General features: G+C 38.9%; 1 protein-coding gene across 2 annotated transcripts in view; it reads left to right on the top strand.

Moving 5' to 3' along the window:
• Window positions 1-23,905, top strand: part of LOC115209774 (tubulin monoglycylase TTLL3-like) — a 140,839-nt gene that overhangs the window by 44,688 nt on the left and 72,246 nt on the right. For both annotated transcript variants that reach the window (XM_029778288.2, XM_036501609.1), the window contains exons 4-5: window positions 2,127-2,263; window positions 21,657-21,849. In XM_029778288.2, coding sequence (XP_029634148.1) covers window positions 2,127-2,263; window positions 21,657-21,849 — 330 coding nt within the window. The remainder of the gene's footprint in view (window positions 1-2,126; window positions 2,264-21,656; window positions 21,850-23,905) is intronic.

Raw genomic sequence — 23,905 nt, 5'->3', positions numbered from 1 at the left:
TGTCTGTCTGTCTGTCTGTCTCTCTCTCTCTCACACACCTTCATAACCTGATCCAGCAGTTTGATATCTCTATAATTTCCTCACTCTAAGGTATTTCCTTTGTCTTTGTAGCAGCTTACAGTGATACTCCTATGCTAGTCATTGGGTGCAACACCTTCCAGTATAACTTGATTAACTAAGTGGTAATCATGTATCCTACTTCAATAGATACTTTGAACATATCTGGAACTATTCCTGATGTAACTGCAGCTTTACTTCTCATGTCCTTAATCACGTATTTACCATGCTGCTGTCAACTTGAATAGCTGCTCCCCTTGCGGGGTCAATTTGAGGTAGAGCCTCTTTATTCCATGCATTCTCCCTATTCAGTATTCTATCATAATAACGCTTTCATACTACTTTCTTCTCTTTCATATTAATAGCAAATATGTCTTCATCCTCCCAAATATACTTCTCACTAATCGTATCTTGATTCCCTCTCACTCACTGTCTTGCAACCTTGAATGCTTCTTTGATTCTCATGATGCAAGACACGCACAAGTAACTTCCTTTCTACTTCACCCTTAGCAAGGATATCTGTCTCTTAGCTGCCCCTCTAGCCATTTAGTGATGCTCTCTACTACTATCATCCTTCCAGGCTTTTTTAAGCCTCTCCATCAACTGTGTCATTCCACCACCACATCGTCTTCTGTTTGGCTGGGACTTTGCCTCAGTCATATATCTGATCTCTATCCATAAGCAGGTTATTTTTTTAGAAATTCTCAGTTGTCATCTATGCTGCATCTATTTAAATCTTTCCCCCTAGAGTCATATGCATCAATTTGAATTTTTTAAAACCCACTCCTAAGTGTGGAATCTTTTGGCTTTCAAATCTTCCTTCTCCATAATATCTTGTTTTTGTGTCTGCCTAACTCTGAAATCACTAGCCCTTCATCTATGTTGCATTGGGTATTCTTTATCAGGAAGGGCTGTGGTATTGCAATAACCCTTCTGTTCTATTTCCTTGTAAGAATAATTCTGACTTGTGTGTTCACCTATTTGGTAGGTGGTAAGGTTGTTGATTAAATACTATAAGAGAGTTGCAGATTGTTAGATCATTTGCATCACAACACCAGGAGCCTTACACTCTCCTCATTTCTTGAATCATATTCATAGCTTTCATGTATGTCACAGAAGTCATCATTGTGTTGACTAACTGTACCAACCCTAGCCTATTAGATATTCATCTTGCTCTCATCTAGGGGACACTATGAGAGTATTTGCAGGAAAAAGATCAGGTAGGTTTTCTTTCCTTGCATTGTTTCACAATTGGGCATTGTTGGTATATATTAGTATTTTTTTTAGTTTATTAGTTTTATTAGTTTTAGTTTACATGACAGGGCAAGAGGAGACACAAAGGACAGAGAGTCACTGAAGATGTCACAGAAATATGTGACAAAAGAACGTTGATGAACAAATAAATTAAAAATAATAATAACAATAATGAAACTAAAGTGAAGATCAAATAAATAGTGCATGTGTTTAATTGGCAAAAGATGACCATCCCCAAGTATAACAATCTCTGTTTCAACACACATTTCACATCTCTTTACTCTTTACTCTTTTACTTGTTTCAGTCATTTGACTGCGGCCATGCTGGAGCACCGCCTTTAGTCGAGCAAATCGACCCTGGGACTTATTCTTTGTAAGCCCAGTACTTATTCTATCAGTCTCTTTAGCCGAACCGCTAAGTGACGGGGACGTAAACACACCAGCATCGGTTGTCAAGTAATGCTAGGGAGACAAACACAAACACAGTTTCCGTCTACCAAATCCACTCACAAGGCATTGGTCGGCCCGGGGCTATAGCAGAAGACACTTGCCCAAGATGCCACGCAGTGGGACTGAACCCGGAACCATGTGGTTGGTTAGCAAGCTACTTACCACACAGCCACTCTTGCGCATCAAGAATCTTTCAAAACATACATAAATATAAAAAAATACTTTTGATACAATACAAAACAATAATTTAAGAATCCACATCACTAAACCTTTGAATTTTATTTAAATCTGAATAAATATTATTATACTAAAATTACTGTTTTAGCTAAAATACAAAAATTATTGATTTTTTTTGTTTTTTGCAGCTATCAAAAGCCCTCAACATTCTTCAGATGATAAACTTTTACCTGCTATCAATGTGCACAAGATATCAAAAATATTTCCTACATTAAATGCATACAAGCTACAGCTTGCTCGTGAAAGAACAGAAAATGCTATGAAGGTTATATTTTACAATTTTTTAAACTTTTATATGTAAAATATTCTACATTTCTTATTCAATCTATATTCAATCTATATTCATTCTAAGGTGGTGATCTGGCAGAATGGTGATCGTCAGCATGCTGGGCAAAATGCTTAGTGGCATTTTGTCTGTCTTTATATTCTGAGTTCAAATTCCACCAAGATCAACTTTGCCTTTCATCATTTCAGGGTTGATAAAATAAGTACCAGTTGAACACTGGGGTCCATGTAATTGACTTAACCCCTCCCTTGAAATTGCTGGCCTTGTACCAAAATTTGAAACCAATATATATTTATTCTTCTTAGAAGTATCTAGACCTCTTCCCATACAACCAACTTTTCATTTTTGCATTTATATACTTCTTTGATTTCTTATTAAAAAATAAATTTATATTAGAAGACATGTCAAAGATGAGTTTACTATATGTTGTTGCTTGTTCCTTCTTGAGTCACACCTGGCTCATAAGGGCTGCTTTCCCGGTTTCATTGGCGTATAGGTTCCCCACCTGGACAGGACGCTGGTCCTTCACAGGTGAGCTGCTAGATGCAGAAGAAAAGAGTGAGAGAAAGTTGTGGCAAAAGAGTCAGCAGAAGTTCACCATTACTTTCTGCCAGAGCTGCGTGGAGCTTAGGTGTTTCGTTCATAAACACATACATCGCCAGGTCTGAGGTTCAAACCTGCGATCCCTCAACCTCGAATCTGTTGCTCTAACCACTAGACCATGTGCCTCCAGATTGACTATATACTTATGAGTAAACAGGGAATTATTAATATCTATATATTATGTACAAGCTGGATCTATGGGCTTGGACATGGCTGTGTAGTAAGATATTTGCTTCCCAACCACATGTTTTTGGTACCTTGGGTAAGAGTCTTCTACTATAGCCCCAGACTGACCAAATCTTTGTGACTGTATTTGGTAGATGGAAACTGGAAGAAGCCCACTGTGTGTGTGTGTGTATATATATATATATATATATATAGCCTCGGCTGGCCCCATGCCGGTGACACGTAAAAGCACCATCCGTTCGTGGCCGTTGTGCCAGCTCTGTCTGGCACCTGTGCAGGTGGCATGTAAAAAACACCCACTACACTCGTGGAGTGGTTGGCGTTAGGAAGGGCATCCAGCCGTAGAAACACTGCCAAATCTGACTGGGCCTGATGAAGCCTTCCAGCTTCACAGACCCCAGTTAAACCGTCCAACCCATGCTAGCATGGAAAACGGACGCTAAATGATGATGATGATGATGATGATGATATATACACACTCATACACACACACACTGTGTGTGTATGTGCATGTGTGTGCATGCTGTTGTCTCCTTGCCTTGACTTCACATGATAGTTGTAAAACAAATGCCACTGTCATGCAATTCATTTGGCTAAGAATTCTTTAAGGCGGTACTCCAGCATGGCCACAGTTTAATGACAAAAACAAATAAAAGATCAAAGATAATAAATAACCTAAATGTTACCTTATTTGACACCTGGGTAGAAGTAATAAGGTTCAACCCAAACAATAAGAGATTAATAATAGAAGAATGTGCATTATAGTTCCCAGTGTAAAGATGGTACACATCATCATCATCATCATCGTTTAACGTCCGTTTTCCATGCTAGCATGGGTTGGACGGTTCAAGTGGGGTCTGGGAAGCCAGAAGGCTGCACCAGGCCCAGTCTGATCTGGCAGTGTTTCTACAGCTGGATGCCCTTCCCAACGCCAACCACTCCGAGAGTGTAGTGGGTGCTTTTATGTGCCACCTGCACGAGGGACAGTGTGGCGGTACTGGCGAGCTGGCAGAAATGTTAGCACACTGGGCAAAATGCTTAGCAGTATTTTGTCTGCCGCTACGTTCTGAGTTCAAATTCCGCCGAGGTCGACTTTGCCTTTCATCCTTTCAGGGCTGATTAAATAAGTACCACTTATGCACTGGGGTCGATATAATCGACTTAATCCGTTTGCCTGTCCTTGTTTGTCCCCTCTGTGTTTAGCCCTTTGTGTGTAGTAAAGAAATAGGTACTGGCAACGGCCATGCTCGAAATAGTGTTTTTACGTGCCACCTGCACAGGAGTCAACCCAGCGGCACTGGCAATGACGTTGCTTGAATGTTTTGTTCACGTACTACTGGCACAAGTGCCAGTAAGGCGATGCTGGTAACGATCACGTTCAAATGGTGCTTTTTACGTGCCCACCAGCACGGAAGCCAGACAGCTGCTCTGGTAGTGATTCCGCTCTGATGGAGCTGTTAACGCTCCACTGGCACAGGTGCCAGTCATCGAATTTGGTTCAATTTCGATTTCACTTGCCCCAACAAGTCTTCGCAAGCAGAGTTTTGTGTCCAAAGAAGGAAAGGTATGCATAAGTGGGCTGGCTACATTCCTGGTAAAAGCCATGGGTTATGGTCTCACTAGTCTTGCCGGGTCTTCTCAAGCACAGCATACTTCCATAGGTCTCGGTCTCTAGTCATTTCCTCGGTGAGACCTAATGTTCGAAGGTTGTGCTTCACCACCTCGTCCCAGTTTTTCCTGGGTCTACCTCTTCCACAGGTTCCCTCAACCGCTAGGGTGTGGCACTTTTTCACACAGCTATCTTCATCCATTCTTGCCACATGACCATACCAGTGCAATTGTCTCTCTTGCACACCACAGCTGATGCTTCTTAGGTCCAACTTTTCTCTCAAGGTACTTACATTCTGTTGAGCATGTACACTTACATTGCACATCCATCGGAGCATACTGGCTTCATTTCTTGCAAGCTTACACATATCCTCAGCAGTCACGGCCCATGTTTCACTGCCATGTAGCATGGCTGTTCATACACATGTGTCATACAGTCAGCCTTTTACTCTGAACAGGAGGCTCTTTGTCACCAGCAGAGGTAAGAGCTCTCTGAACTTTGCCCAGGCTATTCTTATTCTAGCAGGTACACTTTCAGCACATCCGCCCCCGCTACTGACTTGGTCACCTAGGTAACAGAAGCTATCAACTACTTCTAGTTTTTTTCCCTGGAATGTGGCAGAAGTTGTTCTCTGCACATTTTCAGTGTTTATTGCTCCTGAGCATCTGCCACATACAAAAACTATCTTCCTAGTTAGCCTTCTTTGACATTGCTGCACCTCTTATGTGTCCATAGCTTACACTTGGTGCATCTTATAGAGTTTCTACCTACGCCTTTATACGGGGAAAATAATGTTAGTCAGCTTGGCCTAGGGTACAATGTGGTCTGGAATTTATCACTTCCATACCATAACCAGGGCTGTATATTATTCATGATTATTTTAGAATTTAATTGAAACTCACGAAGGGCATATTTTGGTCAGAAATATAGTAACAAGAAGGTTAAAACTTTTGTCTACCTTCCTACTTATTAGGACTTTGGTTTGACTCTGAGGCCCTTCGATTCTAATCCTTGCTTCCACACCTGAAACTTCTCCTCTAGTTCTGATAGTGACTCAGCAATTAGAGCAAGGTCATCAGCATAGAGGAGCTCCCAGGGGCATCCTGTCTTGAATTCCTCTGTTAATTCCTGGAGAACTATGATAAACAGAAGGGGGCTGAGGACTGGACCTTGGTGGACCCCTACCTCTACCCGGAATTCTTTACTGTACTCGTTGCCAGCTCTCACCTTACTGACGACATCCCTGTACATGACTCGCACAGCTCTCACTAACCATTCATCTATCCCTAGTTTCCTCATTGACCACCAGATAAGGGATCGGGGGACCCTGTCAAAGGCTTTCTCCATGTCAACGAAAGCCAGGTACAGAGGTTTATCTTTGGCTAGGTATTTCTCCTGCAGCTGTCTTACCAGAAATATAGCATCAGTGGTGCTTTTCCCTGGCATGAACCCAAACTGCATCTCATCTAAACTGACTCCCTCTCTTATTAGTTGAGCTATGACCCTCTCCGTGACCTTTATTACCTGATCCAACAGCTTTATACCTCTGTAATTATTTGTATCTAAAGCGTCACCTTTACCTTTGTAGCAGTTGACTATTATGCTGCTACACCAGTCATTGGGTATGACTCCTTCGTGTATCACCTGGTTAACTATCTGGGTGACTAGGCTATAGCCGACACTACCAGATATTTTGAGCATCTCTCCAGTGATTCCTGATGGGCCGGGGGCTTTCCCTACCTTCATACTCTTGATTGCTTTATCTACCAAGGTACTGTCAATTTGGATAGCTGGTCCCTCTGTTGGGTCGACATTCGGCAGACTCTCTTTCTCCCATTCATTTTCTTTATTCAGCAACATTTCATAGTGGCGTCTCCAAACCTCTCTCTTTGCATCCTCATTTAGCGCAAGTGAACCATCATCCATGCGAACACACTTCTCTCCTACCACATCACGATTCTCTCTCACACACTGTCTTGCAACACGAAATACTTCAAGTCTTTGGTCCTCACGGCGCAGAACATTGGCAAATTTTTTCTTATCTGCTTCCCCTCTGGTTAAATAAACCTGTCTCCTAGCTTCCCTTCTGGCAGTCTGATACAATTCCCTGCTACCTCCGTTCTTCCAGTCCCTCCAAGCCTGTTTCTTTTGTCTAATAGCCCTGTCAACCACATTGTTCCACCAGCACGTTACCTTGAGTCAAGAGGGGACTTTGCACCATCTGCAGATCTGGTCAGTTGCTCTCAACAGGTTGTCCTGTAGAATACTCCAGTTGTCTTCCACATTATGTGATGCTATATCCCCTTCTATTTCATCGAAGGCTTCGAGTAATATGTCTCTAAATCTCTCTCCATTTGCAGGATCTTTAAGCTTCCAGACATTTCTCCTCCATGCTGGTCGTCTTCTGGCCATCCATTTGGCCCTGATCCTGAAGTTGCTAACTACTAATCTATGTTGAGGGGTACATTCTTCACCTGGGAAGGTTTTGGCATTTATAAGCAGCCTTCTTTCCCTTTTTCTGGCGAGTATGTAGTCAATTTGGCTAATGTGTCTGCCAGAATGGTAGGTGACTAGGTGACAGGTGGGTTTCCTGAAGTTGGTATTGCAAACCATAAGATCATTGGCATCGCAGAACTCCAGTAGTCTGGTTCCCTCCTCATTGCAGGAACCAAAACCATAGCCTCCATGTACGCCATGGAAGCCCCCTGCACGTTGTCCAACATGTCCATTGAAATCACCAGCCACAAAGAGAAGGTCCTTGTCGTTTGTCAACGAGGTAGTCTGCAAAAAGGTGTCATAGAATTGGTCTTTTTGCCCCTCCAGCAGCCCCAGTTGAGGGGCATAGGCCGAGATAATGGTAGCTGACCTATGGTGAAGCACTAATCTAATCTTAAGTACTCTGTCACATACTCTGACTACCTTGATTACCTTATCAACACAATCAGGGAAAATCATCAACATCAAGGTGAGATAACAAATTTTAACTTTACACTGCATTCTTGATTTGTTATCAATAAACTGTCCTAGCTTTTGCTTTAAAATATTGATATTCTGTATAGATTTGATATCATCAGGCAAACCATTGTATGCAGTACATGCAGCAAAATCTAACATGTTCTCTAATCTATTTAGACTAACCTTCATCATTATCATTTAGCATCTGCTTTCCATGCTGGCATGGGTTAGATGGTTTGACTGAAACTGGTGAGCTGGAGAGCTGTACCAGGTTCCAATCTGATTTGGCATGGCTCTATGGCTGGATGCCCTTCCTAAAGCTAACCACTCCAGGAGTGTAATGGGTGCTTTTTATGTGCCACTGGCACAGGTGCCAGTTGTATGACAAGGGCATCTGACACTTATCAATACATGTTTTGTTCTGGTTTCTATTTTCTCAACTATTCACTTTGAAGTTGGTCATTTTCCTCAATGAGAAAAGCATTTACATATCAAGTTCATTTTAACTCTGTCTTTTACCCAATTTAGTTCATTCATGTTTAGTTTCCACAGATGTTTCCTATTCAGAACCCATGTCTCACTGCTATATAGTATTGTTTATGTTATTCAGGCATCAATTTGTCTTTGCTTAGAAAGAGTAACTTGAAAATAGGCAATATCTCCCTCAACTTCATCCATATTCTTACTCAGTCTAAGACACTTGCACCACAACTGCTTACATCACAAATCATGTCACTTAGATTGTGGAAAGTATTATTTGAATTGTCTGAGTATTACATGGATTTCATTACATGGTTGTCTTGTACCTAGGATTCTGTTTCCTGTCAAGCTACCATAAATTCACTATACTTTTTTTATCAGCAATTGTTTCTACTGAATTTCAACCAACCCACTTCTTACATATTGTGCCAGTTTATTTCTTAGTTAACACTTAGTGTTTGTACTTTCTCACAAATAACCAGTACCATGTTTTGCCATGTTTACATTTAAGTTTTTCTACTCTAAAACAGTTTTTTTGACTTCAAATTTTATATTCTATTATGAGAAGCAACTCAGAAGCATATAAAAATTCCACTAACATCTAATCCTGAAAGCTATAATTTAGTACGAGGGGGTGCTGAAAAGTTGCTGCTTTTAAGGGTATTGTGAAACGATTGTGCTGTTACCGTTACAGGGAGATAGGACAACTCTTTAGAAGATATGCAAAAATGTCATGATGGCATACAATATATCTTTCTTTTTTTTGCAGATTTAACAAAAGATGGCAACTCCAACAGTGGATTTTGGTAAAATCGAAGCATGAGCAGTTATGAAGTTCTTCTTTGTGCAAGGCAAAGGAGTGGCAAAATCCATAACACGATGAAGGAAATCTTGAAAAATGGCTATCCATCTTACTTCACAGTGAAAATCGGGGTTTCACGGTTTCAGACTGATCATTTTGATGTCATAGATGAACCCTGGTCAGGGTGATCAACTTCTGTGAGAACAGAGGATTAAGCCAACGCTGTGTATATCATGATTTCAGCTAGACTCATAGCTGAGATTCTGGGGAATTCCTGAAAAAGAGCTGGCAACATCATCCACAACATTCTGGTCATGAGAAAGCTTTCTGCAAAATGGGTGCCAAAATACCTGGACATAGATCAGAAGCACATAACAAAATACCTGGACATTGATCAGAAGCATATCACAAAATACCTGAACTTAGATCAGAAGCACAAAAGACAATTTTGGACTGGTTTGCTGTGGGAGAGGCTTAGTCACTTTGGATGAAACTTAGCTTCATCTTTATGATTACCAGACCAAGTAGCAATCAGTGGAGTAGTGCCACTGTGGTTCACTGTATCCCATGAAGTTTTGGACCCAGGAGTTAGCTGGAAAGATTCTGGTTTCAGTGTTCTGGACAAGGATGGAGTACTCCTCATAAAATACCTGTCAAAGGTATGCAGAATACTACATGTCTCTGTTGGATGAATTGCATGAAGCTTTGAAGCAGGGACACCATGGAAAGTTGAACCACAGTGTCCTGTTTTTGCAGGACAATGCACCAGCGCACACAGCACATGAAACTCTATGGAAAATATGCAACTTTGGCTTCAAGTTGATAGACCATCCACCTTACTCACCTGTCTTGACTCCCTCTAACTATCACCTCTTTCTACAACTGAAGAAACATCTTAAGGGTGCAAAATTTCACTCTGATTCAGAAGTGATTGCTGCTACAGATGCCTGGTCGGAGGCCCAAACTTCCGAGTTCTTTTTACAGGGCTTAGAAAAACTAAAGGACTGCTATAAGTGTGTAAATATGAGAGAGGAATATGTTGAATAAAATCATAATTAAATTAACTGATCCTCCTGTATTTTCTTTTACCCAAAGCCAGGAATTTTTCAGCACTCTTTCATAAATAGTATTAAGAATAGAACCATAGTAAGCACTATTTGTAGACTAGATTCTTAACTGAAATCACTGTTAATTCCTGATTTTGCTTATAAATGGCCCGAACAGTACCATCCATTTACAACCATCTTTTTCAGTTTGCATCAGACTATCGAATCTAGGACCTTCAAAGCAGAATTCCTTGTTCTTAGTTGAACATTTTTCTTGTAGATAAATGACTAGAAGTATGGAAATATGGAAACATCCTTGAGCTGATACATACTCGAAGCAACTCTTATGGAACCCAACTTTGTCTTTAGTATGATTCTGCACTAACTTGACCCAACAGCCAAGTCTTCTTGTTTTCTTACTCTTGTTGTTGTCACCAAATAGGCTCTGATTGAGTAGACCTATAATCATCCTTTTGTGAGGATTTTAGTCTAAACATCCAAGACCATCTTGTCTTATTTTGGTGAATAGTATATCATAGACTACTTCATCTAGTGTATTCTTTTTTTAAGTACTATGGTGTAATTTGAAAGATATTTGGCTTCTATTTCTAACAATTTGAGCCGTCACATTGAGACTCTTTTGGTTACTCTATCTGTGAGTGACAGCTGTACTACTACGTAAGTCAATGAATGGGGTTAATACTTTGTGCCAGAGAGAAGCAAGATAACGTTGAAGCATAATTACAATGTATGGGTTAAAATAAATACTTAGAGGTAAGAGATTAAGTAGTAAATATTCGAAGCATTTTAGTTTATAGGTTTAAAGTATAAACATGTGTTTCTAATGTAGTGGAAGTATTTTACCCTAAGTTCACAGGATTTATTAAGGGCATTACCTAAACATTTAGGCAATTATGGACTCCTAACGTAATCTAATGATTTCTACACCTCAGCAACTGTCATTAATGGACCTGCACTTCTCTTGTCTCATTAATTTATCTTGTATGTATATCTATAGATTACCTCTCTGTTGATTCCTTTTGAAGTTGACCCTCATAATTCTATTCATATTCTTTGTTCAGAAGATACTTCTATTTGTCTTTCTTTTCATATTCACTGATTTATCAGTTTCATTTTGAATATAATTCTTTGTAATTATATCCTTTATCTTTCATCTGTTTCAGTCATTAGACTGCGGCCATGCTGGGGCACCACTTTGAATTTTTAGTAGAATGAATTGACCCCGGTACTTATTTTTTTTAAAGCCTGGTACTTATTCTATCTGTCTCTTTTGCCAAACCACTAAGTTATGTGGGAGGGTGGGAAACAAACACAGACACACACATATAGTTGCAGGTGTAGCTGTGTAGTAAAAAGTTTGCTTCCCAACCTCGGTTCAGTCCCTCTGTGTGGCACCTTGGGCAAGTGTCTTCTACTATACCCTCAGGCTGACCAAAGCCATGTCAGCGGACTTTGTAGACAGAAACCGAAAGAAGTCCATTGTATATATTATATATATATATATATATATATATATATATATATGTATATTTATGTGTGTGTGTGTGTCCCTACACCATTGCTCGATAATGTAGCAGTTCAGCAAAAGAGACCGATAGAAAAAGTCCTGGGGTTGATTTCTTCAACTAAAAAACCTTTTACGGCAGTGCTCCAGCATGGCTGTAGTCAAATGACTGAAACAAGTAAAAGAATATATATATGACGGGCTTCTTTCAGTTTCTGTCTACCAAATTCACTCACAAGGCTTTGGTTAGCCCGAGGCTATTGTAGGAGACACTTGCCCAATATGAATATATTATCCAGCTATTTGAAATATTTCACGCTGCTTATTCTAAAGGCACAGAACACAAGTAATCTTGTTTTTATCTTGGTTAAGTAAATCTTAGCTCACTTCTTGACCCTTGACATTGCTTTATGCTTCCTACTTTATTCACATAAGTTTGGCAGCCTGTTCCAGTGACAGGACTGATCAGTGGCTTGCATCCAATTGTTCATTAGGAATACCTACATATATATCCTTTATCCTTTACTTATCTAAGTCTTTAGACTGCGGTTAGGCTGGGGCACCACCTTAAAGAATTTCTAGATTAATGTATTGATCTCAGGACTTATATTTTTAGCAGCCTGGTACTTATTCTATCAGTCTCTTTTGCAGATCCACTAAGTTATCGGACATAAACAACAGCACCAGTTATCAAGCAGTGGTGAGAGACAAACACAGACACATTTATATTTATGCATCTTTATGACAGGCTTTTATCAGTTTCCATTTCCCAAATCTTCTCATAAGGTTTTGGTCAGCCTGAGGCTATAGTAGAAGACACTTGCCCAAGGTGCCTTGCAGTGAGACTGAACCCTGAACCATGTGGTTGGGAAGCAAACTTCTCACCACACAGCCACGACTGCACCTATATCTATATATTGATATAATAGCACATTTCTACTTACCTTTTCTATCATGCTTGGGAAAGTAATTCAAAAGTGGGAGAGAAAAAAGAAGGGAAAATAAGAGATGTTAATGATGGCAGTAGTGAAGATGTTAGTCATTTGTAACAATTGCTGACACTAAGGCACATGCGGTAAACCATGTAGTACTTTTTTTCTTTAAATTTTAGCTAAAAATTAAATTGTTAGCTGTTTGTTCTTTCCAACTTACATGAACCACTACCACTTTAATGCTCTAATCAACATCATCACCATCACCACAACAAACTATTACAGTTCAGTATGTGCATATATATATATATATATAATATATATATATATATATATATCTGGTGCATTGCTGTGCTGAAGAAGATCTGCCTGCTACAGCAGATTTGATATCGGTGCTGGTGTCATGAAAAAAGCCCTGGTGTTGGTGCCACATAAAAAAACAGCCAGTATACACTGTGGAGTGGTGGGCATGAGGAAGGGCATCCAACTGTAGAAATCATGCCATAACAGACAATGGAGTCTAGTGTTGCCTCTGGCCTTACCAGGTCTAGTCAACCTGTCCAACCCATGCAACCATGAAAATTGGACATTAAATAATGATGATGGTGATAAATATAATTATTAGAAATACTAAAATGTTCAGCTAATGTCCTTAATAAATCTTGGGAACTCAGGCAAAATACATCTACTATATTAGAAACAGTTTTTTATACTTCAAGCCTGTTAACTAAAATGCTTTGAATATTTTCTACTTAATCTCTTACCTGTAAGCATTTATTTTAACCTATACTTTGTAATTAAGTTAAGTAAAACTGTCTCATTTGAATATTATTTAAGGCTAGGAATAGTTCATGCTTTACTGTAATCTTGTTTCTTTGCAGCACAAAGCCAAATTGCATGGGCTATAACTCTTTCTGTAACTTTCATGACCTGGTCAAGCAATTTGATGCCTTTGTAATCGCTTCTATCTAAGGCATCTCCTTTAACCTTGTAGCAGCTGACTATAACGCGGCTACACCAGTCATTGGCACAACACCTTCCTGAATAACCTAATTAACTATACAGGTGACTAGACTATATCCTACTCCACTAGGTATTTTAAGCATCTCAGTGGTAACTTCTAATGGACCGAGGCTTTCTCTGTCTTTATATCCATAATTGCCTCATCTATCATGCTGCTCTCAACACAAATAGCCAGTCCCTCTGTAGGGTTGATATAGAGGAGATTCCCTTTCTCTTATTTATTTTCCACATTTAAAAACTTTCATAGTTATACTTTCATGTCTTTTACTTTTTGAAGTGCAAGCATACCATTGTTTATCTGTATACACTTCTCTCCCACAACATCTCAATTCTCTCTCACTCACTCTCTAATGATCTGGAATTGCTCAAGTCTTTGATCTTCACATTGTAAGGCATTGGCAAACCTCTTCCTTTCTGCTTCTGTCCTTGCTAGATAAACCTAGCTTCCTTCTTGGCTACCTAATTTAGGTCTTTGCTGCCTCCATTTCTCCAATCTTTCCAAGCCTGTCTCTTCACTTTTATAGCCCTATCTACCTAATTGTTCCACCACAAAATCACACTCCATCTGGCAGAAACTTTGTGTCAGCTGCAGATTTGGTCTGCAACCTTCACAAGGTTGTCCCATAAGAACTTCTAGTTGTCTTCTACATTATATGTCACAACCTCTTCCTCTTTCTCATCAAACACTTTAATCAGAATATCTCTAAATCTCTGATTGTTTGATGGCTCTTTGAGCTTCCATAACTTCCTTGTCCATCTAGCCCTAAGTCTGAAGACAATAGTCATTAATCTGTGTTGAGTTGTACATTCCTTATTGGGAAAGGGCTTTGCATTTATAAGCCTATCCCTGTTTCTGATGAGAATGTAGTCAGTCTGGCTTGAGTGCCCACCAGACTGATAAGGGATTAGGTTGCTGGCAGGTTTCCTGAATTTAGTGTTGCAGACCAGCTTTGTTCCATCCTTATTTCTAATGTCAAAGCTGAAACCACCATGCACACCATAAAATCCATTGAAGTGCTGCCCAACATAACTGTTGAAGTCATCAGCTATGAAAATACAGTCATTGTCCTTCATTGTCGAGGTAGTCTGCAGAAGAGACTTGTGGAAACAGTCCTTCTGTTCATCATCTGGTCCAGCAATGTGAAGCATTTACAGAGATAAATGTCACTGTTAGATATCTTGCAAACAACTTGCACATGCAAGTGCTACCAGTTAAAAGCTCCGTATATCGGAAGCTAGCAAGTGTATGGGGTCATCAGGAGAGAATGCGCGCTGTTTCGGGGCCTACCTCTCGACGGCATCAATGCGCACCGGCCCCCCTCACTGATATGAGGCCCCGCTTGCTAGATCAGCTGGTTATGAAATTAAACTCAATATCCTTCTAGCCATCGCTCATCGTCTCTTTTTAACCAAATCCAGTGGCTAGCCTTCTCCACTGTAGATTGGATATCAGTCATGGTGGTATTGACTTTACGATGAGTTAGGCCTAGCGATAACAACAGTCGTCTCACACTGTCCTACAAACCCTCTACATCCGACTTCGATAGGAAAATGTTCCGCTTTCCAGCCTGCTTCTTCACATTCTTAACTTGATAATCCTATCACATACCCTGACAACCTCAATCACCTTATCTACCCAGTTCTCTGCCAAAAGTATACTTATACTGTCTACCCCATCACTACTCCCTATTCAGAAGAATATATATTTATGCTATTTACCCAAAAGCTCCCTACCATCATACCTCTTTCATGCAGCAAACCTACACATTTCTCCACTTGAACTTTTCAACAATCTCACTAGATCTGCCTTTCATGGTACTGACATAGATTGTAGCTGTTCTAAGTTTGTGGACTTCAAGGGAATGTGAGAATATGCAGGGGATTGTGTTTGACATCTGTGAAGACGAATACTTTATTGGGCACTTGCCTGGAGGCAGTGGGGGCCTTGCATATGTCAGTGAAAGCAGGTGTGGGTAAATATGCATATGCTGCTCAATGTTTACAGTCTCCCTCCAATTCCAGGTCCCCAGAGGACAAGCCTCAACAAAACAAGGTGGGATGGGGATGGTGTGAGTAGGGCAGTCATAGGGTATCGGTCAAATTTTGAAAGTAGGCACACCTTTATATGCTTTCTCATATTTGTATATGAAACTCATATATATATGTGCTTAGGCATAAAAGCATATTTACACATATGAAGGGGTGTTGAAAAGTTACTGGCTTTTGGTAAAAGAAAATACAAGATCAGTTAATTATGATTTTATTCAACGTATTCCCTCCTTAGACCCACACACTTATTGCAACAGTTCTTCAGTTTTTCTATGCCTCGTAAAAGAACTCAGAATGTTGGGCCTCCAACCAGGCCTTTTGCAATACACTTAAAGCCAGGAACTTTTCAGCCCCACCCCCTCGTATATATTTGTAGATATATGTAAACTAACGTAGGTGCTTAAAACATCAAACTGTGTGTATTGTTATGTAGACAACTATATAAACCCATTCTCATGCATATATGGTTTTATGCACTTTTCATTCACACATATGTATGTATATATATAACGGCAGTTTGTCTGTGTGTGTTTCTGTGTGTCTGTCAGGTTGTACCCTCACCCTGACCACGGCTTTCAACCGATTCTGATGAAACTTGACACACACATAGCCCAATGTCATAATTCAAAACTAACGCAGTGAAAATTTTGAAAAGTTCCCCCAGTTCTGAAAAAAATCGATAAATTCGACATGGGGTCGAGAATCTAAGCTTTTTATATGCAACACATTTTCTGTCTAGGGGACACAACTCGACTTTTTTATCGCCCAAAGGGACAGCTAGGAACATCGTATACACAGAAGTATTCGAGTGAAGAGAAGACATTGCAACCTACACATGCGCCTTCGTTTCCTAGAGGGAAAGGACTAGATTGGGATTAGTCGTTGCCTACTAGGGACTCTTACATACCCGGGCAATGCCGGGCTATGCTGCTAGTATGTATATATGTGTGTATCTGACATTAATAAGGGTAGAAGTTAGGTGAGAGGGAGGGATAAGGAGAAACAGTTTTGGTGGCTGCTCATTTAGTCTTTGTTTAAATAGGCTCCTGAACATGTGGATTCATCTTGCATGGAATTTAAGAACATATTTACCTGAATAGGAATTTCAATAAACTTGCCTGTTGGGGCAAGTGAAATCGGAATCGAAATTGAACCAATCCTATGACTGGCACCCGGCAGATGCCAGGACCCCTGGACTGGAGATACGTAAAAAGCACTATCCGAATCGTGGCCGAAGCCAGTGCCACCTCGACGGGCTTCCGTGCAGGTGGCACGTAAAATGCACCAATCTGACCGTGGCCAATGCCAGCCTCGCCTGGCACCAGTGCAGGTGGCACGTAAAAAGCACCCACTACACTCACAGAGTGGTTGGCATTAGGAAGGGCATCCAGCTGTAGAAACATTGCCAGATAAGACCGGAGCCTGGTGCAGCCTTCTGGCTTCCCAGATGCCCGGTCAAACCGTCCAACCCATGCTAGCATGGAGAACGGACGTTAAACGATGATGATGATGATGATGATTCATAACTACTAACTACTACTTCGACAATGAATAATATTAATAGTCATTGACATGGCATCTGTTGGGACAGAGAGGAACTATGGTGAAGTGACTTGGACATTAAAATAAATTATATAGAAATATTTATTCAAGAATATTTGAGCAATGATAATATAAGAAAAACTGAATCAGGGATTTTATGTTAATGAAACTCCTCAGAGAGGGAAAGTGAAACAATTGGGTTGCAAGTTACATTTTATTGACAAGGGAAAAAGAAATTTGTAGAGTGACTTATCTTAGAACATGGAGATTGAGGGAAAAGCAGATTTTAGCTTACGTCTTGGTCACCTGCCGGAAAAATATAAACAGTTACAAGGTGCTGAATTCAATAGGTAAATGTAATGTGAAATTAATGAGAATAATACTGTAATGAACAAATTTTGAAGATATATAATTCTTCTTTATGTTGTCTTAATTATACATATGCATGTGTAATGTATAAATTTATGTTTATGTATATATATTTATGGCAGTTTTATGCTTATATGTACTGTGATATATGTATCTATGTCTATACATATATATGTGTGGCAGGATGTGTGCATATAAATATATATATATATATATATATGTCTATGTATGTATATCTGTCTAAGAAGCTTACTTCTCAACCAAATGTTTCTGGGTTCAGTCCCACTGCATGGCACCTTGGGCAAATGTCTTCTACAATAGCCTTGGGCTGACCAAAGCCTTGTGAGTGGGTCCTTGGTGTGGAATGGGCATAAGAAGTAAGTACAGTAAGTAGACAGACATATATTTGTGTCTTTGTGTTTGTCCCCTCACTATCGCTTGACAACTGATGCTGGTGTGTTTATGTCCCTGTAGCATAGTGGTTCGGCAAAAGAGATCGATAGAATAGGTACTAGGCTTATAAAGAATAAGTCCTGGGGTTGATTTTTTCAACTAAACACCCTTTAAGGCAGTGCTCCAGCATGGCCACAGTTAAATGACTGAAACAAGTAAAAAGAAAAAGAATATATACAGTGTATATCTATTGTACACATGCATGGATATGAAGGGTTGACTGTTGATAACTGGTTGATGTCGGTGATGGGTGAACACCTTCATGTTTCTCCTTCAACTGAGAATAGATCTGTTTTGATGACTTGAATTACAACTCATGGCAACCCAATGTCTGATGATTCTTAGATTATTAAGCATTATTGTTAAGTCAAAACCTATTTTAGATTGTAAATGTGTCTCTAGTCCAGCTAATGTTGGCTATGTTTAGGTCAATGTTTAAAATTTTACTTTACGATGGGGGATTATATATTAAGATCTTAATTTTTATGACTGCATTAAATAAATAAAATTTCATTGAAACAGGAGTGGCTGTGTGGTAAGTAGCTTGCTAACCAACCACATGGTTCCGGGTTCAGTCCCACTGCCTGGCATCTTGGGCAAGTGTCTTCTGCTAGAGCCCCGGGCCGACCAATGCCTTGTGAGTGGATTTAGTAGACGGAAACTGAAAGAAGCCTGTCGTATATATATATATATATATATATGTATGTGTGTGTGTGTGTGTTTGTGTGTCCCCTTAGCATTGCTTGACAACCGATGCTGGTGTGTTTACGTCCCCGTCACTTAGCGGTTCGGCAACAGAGACCGATAGAATAAGTACTGGGCTTTCAAAGAATAAGTCCCGGGGTCGATTTGCTCGACTAAAGGTGGTGCTCCAGCATGGCCGCAGTCAAATGACCGAAACAAGTAAAAGAGTAAAAGAGTATCTGTTGTAAATTTTAAATGCCATTTGTATTTACTTCTTACGCCCATGCCACACCAAGGACCCACCCCCGAGTGAGATCTATGATTTAAATTGTATTTCGTACTTGTATATCTATGATATGCTACTAACACTTTATGTATTCAGTGTTGTTTCTTTCACTATGAACCTTATTTTATTGTACCTGGTTGTTTTTGGCAGCCTGCAAGTTAACGACGTGCCTTAACTTCATATAACAAAAATGTGTGTTTATATATGTGCACAGGGATGCACGTGCGTCTGATTATACATCTGCATCAGTTCAATAGTATTGTTTCTGTTTTTCCTCTCATATTCCCCTTTTTACCACCTCAACTACCACTTATCACAACTTCCTCTTTCATCATCCCCTCCTTCCTGCTCTCTCTCTGTATAATATATATGCGTGTGATGTGTGTATTGTTCACCTATAGCAGTGGGTAGATTTATTCTTAAGGTCAACTTTTGGTTACTCACAAGCACTTCTAGGCTTCATCAGTAATTCAGTTATTAGCCAATTGAATGTGAGACGAAATAATCTAAATTTGGTTCTTTAAAAAAAAAAATGTTAGGTCAAAGATGGGAGAGTAAGGTGAAAATTGACTTTGATTCAAAATATCCCAGGTAGTTTCAAAGAAAAATCTAGATTACTTGAGTTAAAAAATATGTGCTCATTGAGAAGAATCCTTTGGTGTAAACCTTGTTAAAATGTATTAGCTAGGAAAAATGTAATTTGGCTTTAAATGACCAAAAAATGGTAACCCCAAAAATTGACTTTGAATCAAAATATCTCAGTTATTGTTAAAGAAAGCTATACAATAATTGTGTTGATATGAAAGAACTATATGAGATGAATCTTATGGTAAAAACCGTTTTTCAAAGAATAATAGCTACAAAAAAGTGGTGTGGCTTTAAGTGATCATTTTAACAAATTAAAACATTTTTGTCATTTTAATATATTTAGTGTTGTAAAAGACAGTATCTGATGTCGTAAAAATTTTTGGCAAACTTGTGTTCTACACATGGGAATTCATAGTTATGAGAATTTTTTTTTCAACCCCTTCACAAATAAATCCTAAAACTTCTACTTTTTTTAAAAATATTTTTCTTTAAATTGGAGTTTAAAATTTTAGACAGTCCAAATTTTTTGCTTAAATCCCAGCAGTGGATCACTCTTGGGTGCATCATCATTCCATTAAATATGTTAACATGCAGAAAAATATTGTAAAATATTAATACATGTCAAAGTGACAAAGAAAGAGGATGGTATCAGGTGGTCGTGGGATGTGCTAAAAACAACAGCTAAGTCATCCTTAAATCACATACAAAAAATTTTTTGTTTTCTTTTTGTAGAACACAAATTTGCAAAATTTTCCAAAAATTGCAAAAACTAAAAAAGGTTATGAGGGTGATTAAACCAGAATTCCACCAAACTTATTGCATTTCCTTATGGAATAAAGTTTTAAATAATCTTACTGCTGCCATAGATATAATATGAAGAAGAACGTTTCCTTTGGCTCAAGGTAACATGTCTTCAATTTAGCTAAATGTGTAAGTCAATAAGATCTGGATCTAAACTGTAGAGAACAAGCTATTTTATAGTATAAAGTTTTCTATATATGGATGGTACTCAAATTCAGGAATTGTTCCATATTTTTGCTAAGGTAACTAATTGACAGACTTGTGAGAACATTGAATATAATGCTTTGTGGTATTTATTCTGCATTCTGTGCTTAAATTCCTCTGAAGTCAAATTTGCTTTTCATTTTTGAATAGTTGGTAAATACCAATCTGGCAATGGAGCTCATTCAACTCTCTGTTTGCTGTTCTTTCTCTTGCTCTTACTTTAAATTAAGAGGTGCTCTTGCTCTCTATAAATTAAGAGGTGCTTTTTTTAAAACGAATGCTATGAAAACTTGTTTCAAAGAAATCATTAGTAATACTCTTGAAGTCTTACTCAATATCTGGTTTTTACTAATATTCTCTTTACTCTCTCTTACTCTTTACTCTTTTACTTGTTTCAGTCAGTTGACTGCGGCCATGCTGGAGCACCGCCTTTAGTCGAGCAAATCGACCCCGGGACTTATTCTTTTGTAAGCCCAGTACTTATTCTATTGGTCTCTTTTGCCGAACCGCTAAGTGACGGGGACATAAACACACCAGCATCGGTTGTCAAGCAATGCTAGGGGGACAAACACAGACACACAAACACACACGCACACACACATATATATATATACATACATATATACAACGGGCTTCTTTCAGTTTCCGTCTACCAAATCCACTCACAAGGCTTTGGTTGACCCGAGGCTATAGTAGAAGACACTTGCCCAAGGTGCCACGCAGTGGGACTGAACCCGGAACCATGTGGTTGGTAAGCAAGCTACTTACCACACAGCCACTCCTGTGCCTATTCTGGTAATATTTCATCAAATTCTGTGCGATGAGTGAGCCAATAAGGAAGTTTTTATATGGTCTTGCAGTCGGTTAGAAATAGCATCCAAATCTTTCAATAAATATTGTTATCATAATAGAAAAAGGGAAGACAGTGTGGGGTACACTATACTAGAAAAAAAAAAAGATAGGATTGTCATAACTGGAAAGCCTTTGATCATAAGTTAGCTGAATTAAGGTTGGCACTGGGCTTAACAACAACTGAAGTGTGAAAGACTTGTTGTTTGGTGCAACTAGACTAAAAGATGTTATTGAACAATTTAATCTTAGAATACTTTTTAGCCATTTTTGATGGATAAATGTAAGTTCATCATTACTTATGATAAATCATAATTTATTATCATTATTATTATTTTTTTGTTAACGACATTTCAAAAATATATATTTTTTCTTTTTATTTTCAGCTGAACCAAATATTTACTATTCAAGGAGGCTATTCGACTGTACGATGTTGTCTACGACAACGTGGCTGGGTGGAAAATTGTTTCCAAATGACTAAAATTTGTAAGCAACCTCAGGTAAAAACCAATCCTTTGGATGATATTCAAGATGCTACAGGGGATGATGCTGATAATGACATTAATGAAGATGATAATGGTAGTGTTTTCAGTCTTTTATTACCAATTTCCACTCTTATCTTTTTATCTTTTACTTGTTTCAGTCATTAGACTGTGGCCATGCTGGGGCACTGCCTTCAATAATTTTTTAGTCGAATGAATTGACCCCAGTTCTTTTTATTTTTTAAACATGGTACTTATTCTATTGGCCTCTTTTGGTGAACTGTTAAGTATATAGAGAATACCAAACTCATTCCCTATGGATACCGTATTTATTACAACGAGTGGCTTGTAAACGTATCTAACTCACTTTCGCTCGTTAGATACGTTTACAAGCCACTCGTTGTAATAAATACGGTATCCATAGGGAATGAGTTTGGTATTTTATTTATTACACACGAATAAACGACCATATTTTATGAACCCAATAACTAAATTCTTCATGTTTAGTTGTAACTTATGAATGACAAAAGTAGTGCCGTCACCGTGACCTCGGGTCATCACCATGAATTGACCAATCAGAAGCAGCGCTGTCACCATGACCTCGGGTCATCACCATGGATTGACCAATCAGAAGCAGCGCTCGCAGTATCTGATATATTTTAGATACCAAAAATATCTCAAAGTGTTCTCACTCACATGTGTGTAATAAGGGGATGGAAACACATCAACACCAGTTGTCAAACAGTGGCAGGACACACACACACACACAGATATATAATTTTTTACTCTTTTACTTGTTTCAGTCATTTGACTGTGGCCATGCTGGAGCACCGCCTTTAGTCAAGCAAATCAACCCCAAGACTTATTCTTTGTAAGCCTAGTATTTATTCTATCGGGTTTTTTGCTGAACCGCTAAGTTACGGGGACGTAAACACACCAGCATTGGTTGTCAAGTGATGTTGGGGGAACAAACACATACGCACATATATATATACATATATATATACATATGACGGGCTTCTTTCAGTTTCCGTCTACCAAATCTACTCACAAGGCTTTGGTTGACCCGAGGCTACAGTAGAGGATACTTGCCCAAGGTACCACACAGTGGGACTGAACCCGGAACCATGTGGTTGGTAAGCAAGCTACTTACCACACAGCCATTCCTGCACCTATATATATATATATATATATATATATATATGCAAACAGCCCCCCCCCCCCATTTTTTTTTTAACAGAGTAATCAACAGGTTGTACAGTGCACTGCATGGATAATTCAAGAATAGGACAGAAAGAACACAACAAGCAGAAATCCAAGAAAATACAACATGCGGAAAAATTGACAGTAACATAACAAAGAGTAAAAAGGACAAAAACAAGATTCCACAGCTCATTTGCAGCTGATTTCCTCTTCTGTCAATGTCCAGAAAGTCCTTGCAGTTTTGCAGTTTTTTCATCACTGAGACTACTTGAATCTGGTAAGTGGCAGAGACTCAAGCTAAAAGGCCCTTTCTATTATTTATTACTAGCAGTATCGCCCGGCGTTGCTCAGGTTTGTAAGGGAAATAACTATAAAGCATTTTTAGAGAGTTATAGCCAAAAAATAGCAAAAAAATGCATTAAAAATGGGGAAAAAATGATGGTAAATTTTTTTTTAAATCGTTGACGCATCGTAGACATTTTTAGAGAGTTACTTCCCTTATATAATAGCGAAAAAATGCATTAAAATGGAAAAAAATTATGGTAATTTTTTTTTTAAATCGTAGACTCATCGTAGACATTTTTAGAGAGTTACTTCCCTTATATAATAGCGAAAAAAATGCATTAAAATGGAAAAAAATGATGGTAAATTTTTTTTTAAATCGTAGACTCATCGTAGACGCGCGCTAATACCCAGAAGGGCTCGATATGAATCACGACTATAAGATACCCGGTTTTGGTTAACCTGCACCGCAAAATGTGGGAGTAGTTAGGAATCTAAATCGTAGGAGACAGACACACAACTTCTCTTTTATATATAAAGATTTGTAAATGTACTATTATTTTCCTTCAGTTGTACGTGTATAATTCTAGTGTCCTTGTTTTTGTTTCCGCTCTTGTTTTCATTCTTGTATACATTTGTTTGCTTTTCCCAGAGGCTTAATAATTTTA

Source organism: Octopus sinensis, linkage group LG3 (genome assembly GCF_006345805.1).
Source record: "Octopus sinensis linkage group LG3, ASM634580v1, whole genome shotgun sequence".
NCBI lineage: Eukaryota > Metazoa > Mollusca > Cephalopoda > Octopoda > Octopodidae > Octopus > Octopus sinensis.
The sequence above is the reverse complement of the archived record's forward strand: the minus strand, read 5'-3'. Positions and strand labels throughout refer to the sequence as shown.